Source organism: Haematobia irritans, chromosome 5 (assembly GCF_050003625.1).
Source record: "Haematobia irritans isolate KBUSLIRL chromosome 5, ASM5000362v1, whole genome shotgun sequence".
Taxonomy (NCBI): domain Eukaryota; kingdom Metazoa; phylum Arthropoda; class Insecta; order Diptera; family Muscidae; genus Haematobia; species Haematobia irritans.
Window position 1 is genome coordinate 69,559 of NC_134401.1, and position 17,400 is coordinate 86,958.

At 37.0% G+C, this 17,400-nt stretch overlaps 1 protein-coding gene and 1 long non-coding RNA gene across 5 annotated transcripts in view; one reads left to right on the forward strand and one right to left on the reverse strand.

Moving 5' to 3' along the window:
* Positions 1-15,914, reverse strand: part of LOC142241501 (uncharacterized) — a 28,479-nt gene extending 12,565 nt beyond the window's left edge. The window contains exons 1-5 of one of the 4 annotated variants that reach the window (XM_075313277.1): positions 15,770-15,914; positions 15,560-15,715; positions 12,795-12,878; positions 12,389-12,736; positions 142-288 (exon numbers count right to left, since the gene is read on the reverse strand). In XM_075313277.1, coding sequence (XP_075169392.1) covers positions 142-288; positions 12,389-12,736; positions 12,795-12,878; positions 15,560-15,715; positions 15,770-15,818 — 784 coding nt within the window. In that variant the 5' untranslated portion in view covers positions 15,819-15,914. Of the gene's footprint in view, positions 1-141; positions 337-12,388; positions 12,737-12,794; positions 12,879-15,559; positions 15,716-15,769 lie in introns of all 4 variants that reach the window. The other 3 variants (XM_075313276.1, XM_075313278.1, XM_075313279.1) reach the window with 3 other exon arrangements.
* A 133-nt stretch (positions 15,915-16,047) lies between these two features.
* LOC142241574 (uncharacterized) lies at positions 16,048-16,690 on the forward strand. The gene is made up of 2 exons (XR_012723701.1): positions 16,048-16,266; positions 16,404-16,690. It is a non-coding gene; the product is annotated as an uncharacterized LOC142241574 (long non-coding RNA).
* The last annotated feature ends 710 nt before the right edge of the window (positions 16,691-17,400 follow it).

Consider the following 17,400-nt stretch of genomic DNA (forward strand, 5'->3'; position numbering starts at 1 on the left):
CATGGAGAATCGCCTATAAGAGGAGAAATGCTACCAATCTAGGAAAACTAACAACATTAAACTGGCCCACTGACCGTAGCAAAACTAATCGCTGTGTAATGTTGACGAGATTGGATTGTACATCAAAGAATATATACCCACCAAATTGAGAGCGTGATCCACTGGAATCATTCGATATATCAATAACTTGAGAGCTGCTAGATTCTCCGTCAAAATTGTCAATATGATCGCTGATATAACCGTCCTCGTCAAATTCGCTGATACTGTTGTATGTTTCACCAGATATATCTGAAACAGAGTAACTTGCCGATTCAGAAGAAGAAATGTCGTCTATATCTGTAGAAAAAATAATATTTATGCAAAAATCATATTTTTTCTATTTAAATATTTATGTTTCGATTTCAAGGACTATATAGTAAATAAAAAACATTCATTGCAGCATTATTCTTCAGAATCTAATATATTAAATTCAATAAATTCGCTTTTTTGGCCCAAAAGAAGAATCGGGTTCAACACAAATGGATTGAGATGTATTGCGATTTGGATGTTTTCAACTATGAATTGTGATCAAGGTAACCGTTTGATTTTGAGCATAAAAGAATAAAAATTCTTGAAGTTTCATCTCTTTATAAAAATAATCGATTGGAGAAAAAACGTACAGTGCACTCGCGGTGCCGTGAACTAATTAAAACCATGAGAGTTCACGTTAGCGAACTTCAGCGAATTTCAGAACAAAAAATAGCCATATTCGGGAATTTTACACGTTCTAGTCTTTTATTTTTGTTATTAGTATTATTAAAAACTTAATTTAATTTCATAATTATGGAATTATAAAGCAATTTAATAATTAAAATTCACCAAAAAGGTTAAACTATATCACAAAAAAATTTCGTAAGTGTATTTGAAATTGTATTGGGCATTGTGAATCTGCCTTTAACGACAAATTTTATGTTTTTCAGCGTTACGGAGTAGTTAGTGTAAGAAAAAGCGTGTTCACGTTATGCGGTGTTCACGTTACCGCGAGTGCACTGTAATTGAATCCTTACTGTTTTTTGGAAAAAAATTTTGTGGGATATGGTGCACAATAGTAGGCTTTTGCAACACTTCAGTTCTTAGGACAATAGATCAGACAATGAAGCCAGCCTATTGTTGGGCTAGAACTCACATTTTGCCATCGGCGACGGCTTGACTGCTAACCCGTCGAAACAAATTTGTGTATTCTGCGTCAATCTAGTATACACTAAATATCAAATTGAAAGTATCGGAACCGCGATGCCATTATCAGTAAAATAAATCTTACAACCAAATTCACATTCTTTTCATCTCTTCTCTGCATGTTTATTGCTTTATTACACATTTAATATGGCGGCAACATTTTAGTGAAAACTACAATGTCCTACATTTTATAAAAACTATCATTATTTATTTATTTTCATTACCACTTCAAATTTTCCTGTGGAAAATTGCAAAAATAGTACCTATTAGGGAAAAGAAAGCGGAGAATCTCAAAGCTCACGGACCCATTTCCATTATGCCCATTATGTGTAAAAGGATGTAGCATATATTGAAATTGCAATTGCTTATTCATAATGGAAACTCGTTACTTCATGATAGTCAAATGGGGTTCAGAGTCATGGGTGGGCTCCAATGCCTTGTCTGTTGATAAGAAAAAGCAATGTTTTTTTGGAAGATATGAAAGCGTTAATATATCAGTAATGATACATGGCACAAGAATTTCTTTTGTAGATAACATAATATGTTTATGTCTTATCATTGATAATAAACTGACTTTTTCTTCTCAAATAAACACAGTTGTAAACTTTATAATATCGATTTGCTACTTCCGATGCATGTGAAAATTAAGGTGGTGCATGCAATTAATATAATGCCAACAATAATAATAGGTCTGATACATAGATGGTGTCGGTAGTATTAAATGCATATTATTTTTATATAGTACCAACCTTCAAATGATTCGTGTCAAAATTTGACGTCTGTAAGTCAATTAGTTTGTGAGATAGAGCGTCTTTTGTGAAGCAACTTTTGTTATTGTGAAAAAAAATGGAAAAAAATGAATTTCGTGTTTTGATAAAATACTGTTTCTGAAGGGGAAAAATACGGTGGAAGCAAAAACTTGGCTTGATAATGAGTTTCCGGACTCTGCCCCCTGGGAAATCAACAATAATTGATCGGTATGCAAAATTCAAGCGTGGTGAAATGAGTACGGAGGACAGTGAACGCAGTGGACGCCCGAAAGAGGTGGTTACCGACGAAAACATCAAAAAAATCCACAAAATGATTTTGAATGACCAAAAATTAAGTTGATCGAGAAAGCGAGGCCTTAAAGATATCAAAGGAATGTGTTGGATATGCGGAAGCTCTGTGCAAAATGTTTTCTGAAGGGAAAAAATACGGTGGAAGCAAAAACTTGGCTTGATAATGAGTTTCCGGACTCTGCCCCAGGGAAATCAAGAATAATTGATTGGTATGCAAAATTCAAGCGTGGTGAAATGAGCACGGAGGACGGTGAACGCAGTGGACGTCCGGAAGAGGTGGTTACCGAAGAAAACATCAAAAAAATCCACAAAATGATTTTGAATGACCTAAAATGAAGTTGATCGAGATAACGAGGCCTTAAAGATATCAAAGGAATGTGTTGGATATGCGGAAGCTCTGTGCAAAATGTTTTCTGAAGGGGAAAATACGGTGGAAGCAAAAACTTGGCTTGATAATGAGTTTCCGGACTCTGCCCCCAGGGAAATCAACAATAATTGATCGGTATGCAAAATTCAAGCGTGGTGAAATGAGCACGGAGGACGGTGAACGCAGTGGACGCCCGAAATAGGTGGTTACCGACGAAAACATCAAAAAAATCCACAAAATGATTTTGAATGACCTAAAATGAAGTTGATCGAGATAGCGAGGCCTTAAAGATATCAAAGGAATGTGTTGGATATGCGGAAGCTCTGTGCAAAATGTTTTCTGAAGGGGAAAAATACGGTGGAAGCAAAAACTTGGCTTGATAATGAGTTTCCGGACTCCGCCCCAGGGAAATCAACAATAATTGATTGGTATGCAAAATTCAAGCGTGGTGAAATGAGCAAGGAGGACGGTGAACGCAGTGGACGCCCGAAATAGGTGGTTACCGACGAAAACATCAAACAAATCCACAAAATGATTTTGAATGACCTAAAATGAAGTTGATCGAGATAGCGAGGCCTTAAAGATATCAAAGGAATGTGTTGGATAAGCGAAAGCTCTGTGCAAAATGGGTGCCGCGCGAGCTCACATTTTACCAAAAACAACAACGTGTTGATGATTCTGAGCGGCGTTTGCAGCTGTTAACTCGTAATACAAGCGAGTTTTTCCGTCGATATGTGACAATGGATAAAACATGGCTCCATCACTACACTCCTGAGTCCAATCGACAGTCGGCTATGTGGACAGCGACCGGTGAACCGTCTCCGAAGCGTGGAAAGACTCAAAAGTCCGCTGGCAAAGTAACGGCCTCTGTTTTTTGGTATGCGCATGGAATAATTTTTATCGATTATCTTGAGAAGGGAAAAACCTTCAACAGTGACTATTATATGGCGTTATTGGAGCGTTAGAAGGTCGAAATCGCGGCAAAACGGCCCCATATGAAGAAGAAAAAAGTGTTGTTCCACCAAGACAACGCACCGTGCCTGCAATGAAGAGGTGATCGCTGAAACTGAGGCCTATTTTGAGGCAAAACCGAAGGAGTACTACCAAAATGGTATCAAAAAATTGGAAGGTCGTTATAATCGTTGTATCGCTCTTGAAGGGAACTATGTTGAATAATAAAATCGAATTTTGACAAAAAAAATATGTTTTTCTTTGTTAGACCGGGGAATTTTTAGCCAACCTGTTACATCAAGTTGCCTGTTTCGTTAAAGAAATTCTCGTTTTCATAACAGAATTTTAGATAAAAAATTTAAATATTTTTAGCAACAAAAATCCATTTATTTATGCCTATTTTTACCCAATAGATGTTGAGTAACTTATGTAAAATATAACATAATTGTCATTTTTCCTATTCGCTCACTATTTTTTTTGGGTTTAAAAAAATCAATTAAAAAATTAATTGGTAAAGTAATTTTAAAATGTTAAAAAAAAAACAACAACAAAAACAAATATTATAAAATAATTCACGAATCCAGCTCCCTTAAACAACCCACGTTTATTCCTATTTTGAGTGTGAAATTAATTTGTGTTTAATCTTATTGAGATGAATATGCTACTTTTTCTGTTTATTTCTACAGTATTCGTTTCTATTCAAGTAGTGTTCAAACTACAGCATGATTCGCCATATTTTGATCCATCGTAATCAGCGAGAGAAGTCAAGCTTTGGTATATCTACGAATAAGTAATTACATTTTAGGTGATTATATGCCTTAATTCCACTACTTATTTCATGACCGAAGGTATGCCTGGGGTGAAGTATTTTCCTCCTAGGACATGCGTATTTAAATGTATCCGTAGCGATGCCAATTTATAAGTGGTTATTACTTTTTGAGTAGGCTTACCTACAATATTACCGGATAATGAGTTTTTGCTGGATAATTATGGAAAATGTATAGTTTACGCACAATAGTTAGTTTTACCAAAAATTTGTTGAGGTAATTGAACAATTTGCATTTCCGTTTTGAATAGAGAAATTTAAAATTGTTCATCATTGCAATGTTAAATAATCTGCGGTGATCTGCATTTATACCCAAAGCTATAAAGTTTTCGTATTATCATTATAATATGTATAGTTTAAATCGGATAAAGAAGGTTGGACTCATAGTTAGATAGTTTACAATATATTACTTAGATTGTGGTTGCACTAGGCAAATATTTGAAACTTTTTTCCAGGAGCATTTTAGAAATATCTGGATACCGTTTTTGGAAAACGGTAACCGCCCAGCAAAAACTAGATAACCACATCTCATTACAATTTACATTACCAGGAGTGAAGCTGTCATTACACATTGCATTACATTGCGGTGAGTTATAATGACTATCTTGTAATGACAATAATAAATACTTCTCGGCAATTTTCGAATTGATATTCTCAAAATGTAATGCATTTGGCTGTTAATGACTTCATAAATGACGGTGCCATTAGGTATAATTATTCACATAATTGAGCATTAAAAAAACTCAAAAAGAATATGTTATGTAACGGTAATTCTGAAGATTTTTCCGTTAAGGAATATTCTTCACGAATATTTCATAATAATTGTATTTTAAATTAATGACATTGCCATACTATGTTTTAAATAAATGCTTTATTATACCTCATTCACATTACACTTTCAAAATCAACTTCACTATATATTGATCCATTGTAATCGGCTAGAGAAGTCAATATTTTCGAGATTTGGTTGCCTGAGACAATAAGTGGCTATTTTGCAAACTTTGGCATATCTACAAATAAGTGATTACATATTAGGTGATTATATGCTTTAAAAGCACTAATTATTTCATGGCCAAAGGTATGCATGGGGAGAAGTAAAGAAACTTTTCTCCAGGAGCATTTTAGAAATATCTGGATACCGTTGTTGGAAAACGGTAACCGCCCAGCAAAAACTAGGTAACCACATCTCATTACAATTTACATTACCAGGAGTAACGCTGTCATTATACATTGCATTACATTGCGGTGAGTTATAATGACTATCTTGTAATGACAATAATAAATACTTCTCGGTAATTTTCGAATTGATATTCTCAAAATGTAATGCATTTGGCTGTTAATGACTTAATAAAATAGAATAAATGACGGTACCATTAGGTATAATTATTCACATAATTGAGCATTAAAAAAGAAAACTCAAAAAGAATATGTTATGTAACGGTAATTCTGAAGATTTTTCCGTTAAGGAATATTCTTCACGAATATTTCATAATAATTGTATTTTAAATTAATGACATTGCCATACTATGTTTTAAATAAATGCTTTACTATACCTCATTCACATTACACTTTCAAAATCAACTTCACTAGATTTAAACTGTCATTTGCCTTATAAAAAGGGATATGTAAAATCCACTTTTAGTAGATTTCGAACATAATGTCAATCTAACCCCCTTGCAATTTCAACCGTCGAACGGAACGGACGTGTTTTTTAATAGCGGATAAAATCATCGTAATAAGTACCTACTACGAATTTCAAGTGTGGTGGGATATTAAGCCACCATGCAGAGAAATTCAAAGACATCCACTGGGTTGCTAACTTCAGGGCCCAGTGGACGGGTATCGACTGGAGTTATAAATTTGGGCAATGACCAAGAGTTAGGCCCAATTAGTCGACCTGTAGACGGGTCGACAGGTGGCGACAATTTGACAAGTCGGACCTTTTCCAAGGTAACGGCATCAAAAGGAGGTAATCCCTCACGAAAGAGATTCAAAGAACGCAGAAATGCTTTGTTTATCGTAAAGAAATTAGGATCAGTCGACCCAAGCACGTTGTCGGCTAAACAAAGCGATTCCTTAAAATGGGCTCAAGGAATTCTTGAGGCTGGAAAAAGGGAACGATCACCGGATGAGCTGCCATCCTCCAAAAGGGATCAACGATCGTTTGCCTCAGTTGCTAAAGACAGCCTTGTGATGGCTATCATAAATAAAGGAGCATTGGACGGTATGGTTCCAAAGCAAAAATGGGGGAAATTGAGAATGCTTTGTCTGGCGTCTACTCACAGGTGCTGGAAAAGTTTCCCGGCCCAGATCCTCGACACCAAGAGGCTGGTTGGTATCAAGGACGATTTAAGCTAGTCGCATTTGAGGACCTGAGGTCTATAGAATGTTTTAAAGCTGCTCTGATACTAATTGGTGAAGTTTGGGAAGGAGCTGCTCTAGAGTTAGTCGAGAAGAAAGACATACCGGCTAGACCAAGAGCACATGCGTGGATACCTGCAAACCCTCCTGACCCTGAATCTATTTTAAATAGACTGAAACAATGCAATCCAGATCTTCCAACAGCTGATTGGAAGGTTGGCCGTTTGGATGAAGTGGATGGGCCAAGACGGCATGCAGTGTTTATATTGAACGCTCAGTCTTTGCCACATCTAGCAAAGTCCCAGGGCCGTGTATGTTATGGCTTTCATTATATCCAAATGAAGGTGTATAAAAACGATCAGCTAAAGGATTCAGAAATGGACAAGGCTCTGTCTGAATCAGAAGTAAGCGGATCCTCTTGCGAAGTCGAGGGGGATACCAAGACATTTGAAGACATGGATAGATACCGTATGCGTGAGGAGGCTTCTACTGCCTCAGAACTCACCAAAGTTGAACCTATGGTTATTGCGAGAGTCACCGATATCTTTGAAGAGGACATTCTTGATGACTCGATTGAAGCGGCTGATGTGACGGTTGTTGAAAATCTCGATGGTCCTACGGATCCTCCAGATAAATCTTCATCATTGTAAGGCTGCATGTGCTGCCTTAAAAGTTCTCCTGATGAAAGGGGACATAGATATAGTTCTTATTCAAGAACCATATGTTTATAAAAACAAAATATTTGAATTAAGTACTCCGGGGTTCAAACTATTGCAGTATACTGGTAATGATGTAAATCGAGCCTGTATAATTGCTAAAAACGAGCTCAACTTGTTTCTGCTTCCTTCAATGTGCAATACAGACACTGTCTTTGCAAGTTTAGAAATAGCCAAATGCAAATATTGGGTATCTTCAGTCTACATGGGACATGACAGGGAGATGCCTCCATATGCCGTTAAGACCTTAGTGGAGGAGTCACTGAAAACAAAGACGAAACTCATTATGGGATGCGATGCGAATGCACATCATAGTATATGGGGAAGTAGTGATACTAACGCAAGGGGAGAGTCGCTAATAGAGTTTATTTTGCGTACTAATCTGGTAGTTTGCAAGAAGGAAGATGTCCCAACCTTTGTCACTAAAAACAGGCAAGAGGTTTTGGACATCACCTTGGCCTCGCAAGAACTGAATGATATGATATCTGAGTGGCAGGTTTTAAGTGAACACAGCTTCTCAGATCATCGCTACATCAGTTTCAAATTTGATGTTCATATCACCAAGATCATATTTCCGCCAAATGTTAGGAAAGCTGACTGGAATAGGTATAGGGAATCGTTCAATATGATGATACCGGAAATAACAGACAAATATGAGAAATGTGCAAGATATCGAACACGCAGTGGAGCGGATTACTAAGGCCTTCAACATCTCACTGAAAGCTGCATGCCCTAGAGGAAAGCCAAGGGGGAAACATCGACCACCATGGTGGTCTACGGAATTAAGTAATATGAGGAAATCCTGCAGGAAGCTCTTTAACAAGGCAAAGTCCACCAGAGCCCCTGAGGACTGGGACGCTTACAAGAAGAATCTGAGAGGATACAAGCGAGAACTGAGAAAGGCTCAGCATAACTCTTGGAATGCTTACTGCAGCAGTATTGAGAATACGTCCGAGGCTTCCAGACTACGGAAGGTTCTAGCATCCACCAACTCCGCTCCAGGTTTCATTAAAACATCGGAGGGCAATTGGACAACGTCCAGTGAGGAGACGCTGGAGGTACTATTGGACACACATTTTCCTGGAAATCAGACGGTTGAACCATGTACTGGCGGTGCCACAGTTGCTCAGCGGTCGTTTCCTGTCGAGGAAATTGTATCGGAAACTAGAATAAGATGGGCGCTAAATAGCTTTGGACCATTCAAATCCCCTGGACCTGATGGAATTACTCCGGCGGAGTTACAAGCTGTAACTGACAAAATTATCCCCTGGTTGTCGGTGATATATAAAGGATGTATCAACTTATCATATATCCCAGGAAAGTGGAGGGAAACAAAAGTCGTTTTCATACCTAAAGCGGGAAAAGCCTCTCACTCGAGGGCGAAGGATTTCCGACCAATCAGCTTATCCTCATTCCTACTTAAGACTCTGGAGAGGATGATAGATATTTATCTTAGAACTAGCATCGATTCAAGTTTGTTCTCGAAACGACAGCATGCATACTCGAAGGGCAGGTCTACTGAGACCGCACTACATGAACTAGTCAGCTTTATTGAAAGCTCACTATCTGTCAAAAAATACACAATCGTGGCGTTTCTAGACATCGAAGGGGCGTTCAATAATGTCCATCCGAGCTCGATATTAAATGGACTGACAACTCTGAATGTTGATCCATGTATACTCAGGCTGTTAGACGAACTGCTAATGAAGAGACGTATTTCAGCCACACTAGGACAAGCAAACATACAAAAGTATGTGAACAGAGGCACTCCCCAAGGAGGAGTTCTATCACCTCTTCTTTGGAATGTTGCTATAAATAGCCTTCTGGTTACTCTAGAAAAAGAAAGGATAAAAGTGGTGGCATACGCAGATGATGTAGCTCTGGCAGTCAGGGGAAAATTCCCATCCACAATCAGAGATATTATTCAGAGGGCCCTCCGGATGACTGAACAATGGGCGAAAGACAATGGTCTTGGGGTAAATCCTGCAAAGACAGAATTAGTCATGTACTGCAAAGATCGCAAAACTCCCACGGTTAGGCCTATTTCCTTAGGGGTATTGAAATTCCCTTTGGTGATTGTGCAAAATATCTTGGCGTTATTTTGGACAGGAAGCTGAACTTTAAGCTATTGAAGAAAGGGCGAGGAAGGCAACTGTAGCTTTGTACTCGTGCAAAAAGGCAATAGGAAAAAAGTGGGGACTAAAACCAAAAATTGTGCATTGGCTATACACGGCAGTGGTTAGACCTATAATGCTATATGGTGTTGTAGTCTGGTGGCCGGCACTTCAGAAACCGACTGGTTTAGATAAAGTTCAGCGTATGGCGTGTTTGTGTATTTCAGGCGCATTCAGCAAGACAGGAACAAATTCCCTTAATGTCATGCTGCATCTATTGCCTTTAGACATTTTGGCCAAACAGTCAGCTGCAACAACGGCTATTGCTGTGGTCGGAAAATGGTTACGGTCACAGTTCTGTCCTCAAAATAATGTCAGATGTGCCTAACGTAGTGGATTACACTTTGGCGAGTCCACTTTTTGACAAAAAGTTTGAGACTCTAATCCCCAACAGTGAGGCGTGGTGCACACAGACCCCGGGTAATAAAGAATATATAGATTTCTACACTGATGGCTCCAAATTGGATGGACAAGTGGGTTTCGGATTATATTCTAATGATCTGGGACTTCAAATAGCGAAAAGATTACCTAATCACTGTAGTGTTTTTCAGGCTGAAATATTAGCAATAAGAGAGGTGGCGAATTGGCTGAGAAGTAATGTTCCAAAAAATGTGGGCATTAATATATACTCAGACAGTCAACCTGCAATAAAATCCTTGGACTCTGTGTTCCTCAACTCGAAAACGGCCATCGATTGCCGCAAATCTCTCAATAAGATGGCTGAGCAGTACAATATTCACCTAATATGGGTGCCTGGCCATAGGAACATACCGGGGAACTGCGAAGCGGATGAGTTGGCAAGGCTAGGGACTACCTTACATATTCCAGGGGAACTAGAATTTGTTGGTATGCCCCTAGCTACCTGCAAGCTCATGCTGCGTGAGAAGGCTGTTATGATGGCAAATGTTCGATGGGAGAATTGCAAGGGTTGTAACGACACCAAGCAAATATGGCCCCATTTCAACTTAAACCGCACACTAGATATGCTAATGTTCTCGAGACGTCAGATATCACTCCTGATATCTGCTATAACGGGTCGCTGCCTAATAGGAGATTTTGCAAAAACTATTGGCGCGAAGTATAATGACTATTGTATGAGCTGTCATGATGCGGAGGAAAAAGAATCAATTAAACACCTCTTGTGTGAGTGTCCTGCATTTTGTGTAAAGCGCAAGCAACTTTTAGGAGCATATAGCTTCAGATTACTGGCGGATCTGGAAAACGTTAACTTAAGCAGTCTGCTAATATTTTTGGAACAATCTGGTTGGTTCAACAAAGAAAAATAATCAAGAAGGTTCAGCGGTTAAAACTAGAAGTGCCCATATGTAATAGGTACTTTTAGTTAATGTGGTATCACAATGGACTGAATAGTCTAAGCGAGCCTGAATCTTAATCGGGCTGCCACTTTAACCTAACCTAACCTAACCTAACCCCCTTAAACGACAACATTTATTTCTATTTTAACTGTGAAATTAATTTGCCTGTAATCTTATTTAGATGATTTGTTACATTTTTGTTTATTTCTACAATATTCGTTTCTATTCAAGTAATGTTCATATTACAGAATTACTCGCCATATTTTGATCCATTGTAATCGGCTAGAGAAGTCAATATTTTCGAGATTTGGTTGCCTGAGACAATAAATGACGGTACCATTAGGTATAATTATTCACATAATTGAGCATTAAAAAAAAGAAACTCAAAAAGAATATGTTATGTAACGGTAATTCTGAAGATTTTTCCGTTAAGGAATATTCTTCACGAATATTTCATAATAATTGTATTTTAAATTAATGACATTGCCATACTATGTTTTAAATAAATGCTTTATTATACCTCATTCACATTACACTTTCAAAATCAACTTCACTAGATTTCAACTGTCATTTGCCTTATAAAAAGGGATATGTAAAATCCACTTTTAGTAGATTTCGAACATAATGTCAATCTAACCCCCTTAAACGCCAACATTTATTTCTATTTTAACTGTGAAATTAATTTGCCCGTAATCTTATTTAGATGATTTGTTACATTTTTGTTTATTTCTACAATATTCGTTTCTATTCAAGTAATGTTCACATTACAGCATTACTCGCCATATTTTGATCCATTGTAATCGGCTAGAGAAGTCAATATTTTCGAGATTTGGTTGCCTGAGACAATAAGTGGCTATTTTGCAAACTTTGGCATATCTACAAATAAGTGATTACATATTAGGTGATTATATGCTTTAAAAGCACTAATTATTTCATGGCCAAAGGTATGCATGGGGAGAAGTACTTTCCTCCTAGGACATGCGTATGTAAATGTAATCCGGAGCGATGCCAATTAATAAGTGGTTATTCATTTTTAAACAGGCTTACCTAAAAGATTACCGGGTAATGAGAGCTTTTGCTGGGCAAAGCTATAAAGTTTTCGCATTATCTTTATAACAAGTACAGTTTAAATCGGATAAAGAAGGCTGGGCTCATAGTTAGATAGTTACAATATATTACTTAGATTGTGGTTGCACTAGGCAAATATTTGATCAAAAATAGTGTCAAACTTTTTTCCAGGAGCATTGTAGAAATATCTGGACACCGTTTTTGGAAAACATTCCTTCCGTGAAGTTATATGTCCAATTTGATATAAAAATGTTTGTTGGTTGGGGTGTGGTGTCAAATTTTCTTTTGATTTCTATCAAATATTTGCCCAGTGTTACCGTACGGTAAACTTACTTAAACGATCTGTTGCAGCTCGATCTTTCCTTGTAACTTTATCTGGCTTTGTAATAGTGGCTGGGTGCCTCCTTGATGGATGGTTTGATAATGGCGTTCCGTCGATACCTTTTGGAGATTCAATTTCTTTACCTTTTGAAACTGCACAACGTTGTTCTAGAGGATTCGTTTTATCAGCGTTTATAATAGTATCTGAATTTGACTGACGATGAAATGCCTGTTGTTTAGTGTCACTCAACTTTGTTTGTCTATTCTTGTTATGCACGTTAATTTCCAGATTTTGAGATGTCGAATCGCAAACTCTTGTTGAATTAGTTAATTTAGTTTTCGATGTTGTATTGGAGACAGCTGTATAAATGAGAAATAGTTTAAAATATGTAAATTCATACCCAATTTTTTATATTACATTTGGCATCCGAAGAATTTTTTTTTTGCGACGATTTCGAAGTTATATAGCCCTTTTCGTCGAATTCTTTAGCAGCTTTTTCTCCTGTGCAAGAAACATACATATGATATCGATACATAAAAATGGTAATTATTTCATAATGTAATAATAATTATACTTTTTTCATTTATTTATTTATGAAAGGTACATGAAAAAAAATGTTGGTCACCCGAGATGAACCCGCCCGATACGACATACCTTCTAGAGACACAAAATAAATAAACGCTTCGAACGTCAATTATCATCAACACATTTTACCCAGAATTACTGAGGTGGGATAATCCACCGCTGAAAAACTTTTTGGTGTTCGGTCGAAGCAGGAATCGAACCCACGACTTTGTGTATGCAAGGCGGACATGCTAACCATTGCACCACGGTGGCTCCCTTTTTTAGACTAAGGAGACAATTACAAAGCGACGAATTTTAGAGGTGACTTCTAACCTAATTGTTGATTCTCAATTTGCTTTTCAGAAGGGGCTCAGATCCATTCAAATGCGTCTTAGCCCGACGGATTCGGCCCAAATCCGTGTATGTAGGACATTTATGTTTCCCCATCATATTGATGTAGTTTACTCAAGTTTGCGAGGAATATTTGCATCAAATCAGTATTCACCTTTGCGTGTGAAATGTGTGCTGGCACATACTCTTCTAATGTCCCAGGTTCTGTTTGGCATTGAGGTTTTTCTCGGAATGTCGATGCAAAATCTGTGGTCATTGTCAATATGATAACGCGATTTGTGTACAGCTTTCGCCGTAGGCAAACAGTATATCCATCTGTTAAATGTTTTCAAGGCTGTTTCTTCAAAGATTTTGTTGTATATCGGGACTTTTAACATTCTATAAGGTCATTGTTAGATCTAGACCTTTGTTTTGCGACTTTTATTTACTTTTTCACGTTCTACGAGAAATGTGCAAATATTCATATCTCGAGTTAGGAGATATGAATCATTTACGATAAGAATTGATAGAATGTTCTGCCTCATGAACTGAGGATTTTCTCTCATTGCAGCCATATTTTTCGAGTCAAGCTAATGTAGTATTGTAAAGGGTGATTTGTTAAGAGCTTGATAACTTTTTTTAAAAAAAAAACGCATAAAATTTGCAAAATCTCATCGGTTCTTTATTTGAAACGTTAGATTGGTCCATGACATTTACTTTTTGAAGATAATTTCATTTAAATGTTGACCGCGGCTGCGTCTTAGGTGGTCCATTCGGAAAGTCCAATTTTGGGCAACTTTTTCGAGCATTTCGGCCGGAATAGCCCGAATTTCTTCGGAAATGTTGTCTTCCAAAGCTGGAATAGTTGCTGGCTTATTTCTGTAGACTTTAGACTTGACGTAGCCCCACAAAAAATAGTCTAAAGGCGTCAAATCGCATGATCTTGGTGGCCAACTTACCGGTCCATTTCTTGAGATGAATTGTTCTCCGAAGTTTTCCCTCAAAATGGCCATTGAATCGCGAGCTGTGTGGCATGTAGCGCCATCTTGTTGAAACCACATGTCAACCAAGTTCAGTTCTTCCATTTTTGGCAACAAAAAGTTTGTTAGCATCGAACGATAGCGATCGCCATTCACCGTAACGTTGCGTCCAACAGCATCTTTGAAAAAATACGGTCCAATGATTCCACCAGCGTACAAACCACACCAAACAGTGCATTTTTCGGGATGCATGGGCAGTTCTTGAACGGCTTCTGGTTGCTCTTCACTCCAAATGCGGCAATTTTGCTTATTTACGTAGCCATTCAACCAGAAATGAGCCTCATCGCTGAACAAAATTTGTCGATAAAAAAGCGGATTTTCTGCCAACTTTTCTAGGGCCCATTCACTGAAAATTCGACGTTGTGGCAGATCGTAAGTCTATTCATGATGAAATGTCAAAGCATACTGAGCATCTTTCTCTTTGACACCATGTCTGAAATCCCACGTGATCTGTCAAATACTAATGCATGAAAATCCTAGCCTCAAAAGAATCACCCTTTACATCTTTGTTGTTATGGCTGGGGAGCCGCGTTATATTCTAAATCATTTACGGCAAGAATTGATAGAATGTTCTGCCTCATGAAGTGAGGATTTTCTCTCATTGCAACCATATTTTTCGAATCAAGCTAATGTCGTATTGTACATCTTTGTTGTTATGGCTGGGGAGCCGCGTTAGTGTTAGATTAATAGTATTTAGTTATTATTAGATTTATTACAGAATTATTTAACTCTAAGGTAATTTTTAGTCGTTTTGTTTGTTTGTTTGGGTTCAATACCCGTTACGGCCGAACACCAATTAGTTTTTCTACGACGGTTATCTCCTCTCAGAAATACTTTGACATCTTTGAGTATTCCTCGTGACATGTCTTGTCACTGAGCTAAACATAGGATCGGACAGCACAGGAACTCCTTATTATATCCGAGTCTGAACAACGTTTCATTACTGGGAGTAGCTTTAAAACGCGCAGAAATGTCACCAGTATTACTGAGAGGGGATAATGCACTGCTGAAAAACTTGTTGATGTTTGGTCGAAACTGGTATTGAACCCATGTAGGCAAGTCGATTCATTGCTATGGTGATCGGAATCGCATAAGATGAATTGGCCTCATTGTTTTTTTGTGTCTTATTAAATTGAAATAGAAAAAATAATTTATAGAGATGTATTCAACCTTATTATGGACATAGCCAATTGGTTAAAGCCCAATAATGCATTTCTCGTTAGACGAAAGTGCCCTACCCAAACTTACCATCTTTGTGCGGCTGTTGGTCTTCATTTTCATCATCGGAGTGATTATCAAATAATATGTTAAAAATGTCCTGGTCTAAAGACGAAGATGAGCCAGAATTTTCGTCTATGTTTATATTTGATGTTGATGTAGGATTGGTGGATACCAAGTTATTATCTATAATAATAATTAGCATTTATACTAATCGGAGAAAATGTTATGCCAATCTACCTGTTTGTATTAAATCTTTATACTCCTCCAAATATTCAATATCTTCCATTTTATTTTCAAACCCACAAAGAATACATCTTCGTGAATTACCTCAAAATGTATCAGGTTTGTTTTATTCTGCGAATTAATATTACTCTAAACTCTAAACGCTGAACTAGTGTTGGGAAAGTAACGAGTATTTGATTACAAGTACTCGTTACTGACTAATTTTTTGAGTACTCGTTATTAGTAAATGAATACTCAATATCATATTATTTCTACTTCTGGTGGTAGCAAGTTTGCGGATTGGAAGGAAAATTATTGGGTTTTGGGAAAGTATTAATTAAAGCTTTGGAAAATCGGGTTTCCCAAATAAAATGACGAGAAAAAACAAAATTTGGCTTCGCCTCAAAGAAAGTATTACAGAAAGTGAAAAATGTAAATTATTTCTTGTAAAGGATTGCATTTGCCATTTTGGAAAGCAATTGTAATAATGAAAACATTTTCATTAGTTTAAGGTGGGTATTAAGTTCGAGTTTAGCCGCATTTTATGGAATACAAACTTTGTGCAAATTTGCTTTGGGGTATTCACCATCAAGTTATAATAAAATTTGCAACAAAATGTATAATTTGATGCATTTCTTTACTGATTTAGATTTCACTTTCGCGGAAGCGTTTCGAATTTAAAGTATTAACTGTTGATTGGAAACAACGTCTCATGCGAATAGTATGATTAATAATGTCGTTGACATCAAAACTATTTTTTATAGAAGGTGCCAAGCTTATTCAAAATCCCTTAAAAGATTTCAACATTGGCTCTCATCGTAAAAATGAAATTGGTGGATATTTGTTTCTAACGAGGCCTGTATATCTAAAACTTTTTAAAACTTGAATAAAAGTGGAGCATGGAATACGCTTTTCTAAACTTTAAAAACGAGAAAATGTCTGTTTTTTTAATTTCTATTAAAGAGTAGTAGCGAGTAATCAATTCAAAAGTAACGAATAGTCAGAAGTAATCAAAATTTCCAACATTACGCTGAACCTATAATGAGATGCCAGATTGGTATTTAAACGAATTGGAAAGGGAACCCAACAAACACAAGGATGAGCATTTTTCATAGGTAACGCCATATCAATTTGATAGTGAATATCATCTTCAACATTAATTCAAATGACCTTGTAAATTGCTTGCCTTCCACAAATTTTCCAATAGGTTTGATGCATTAAAATGAAATGTAGTTAGAAAAGTTTTTGCTAATATGTTGAGAAATTATTGCTAACGTGTTGAATTCTACTTTTGAGGGTAATGTCTGTTTTTTGTTGAAAACGCGATTTTCTCAACCATTTTTCAAATTGAATTCTAAGCTAATTCTTTGAAAAAATGTTTGAAAGCGTATTCAATATAAACATTTCTCCAATGCTTGTGTTTATTGGGTTAAACCTACAGCCAGTGTAGCCATTTTGCCATTTTTGCAACTAAAATTAGCATTTAGCGTTTTTATTTAAAGGTAAGTACTATGTTCGCTTTTCGATTGGAAATTTTCGCGGTTACTTTATTAAAACAGTTCAAGATGAAGCAGATAAATTAATTCAATTGATGCGCAGTTTCTTGCTCCCCTGGATTTCGGCAAGAATTTACAGGAATATTTTGG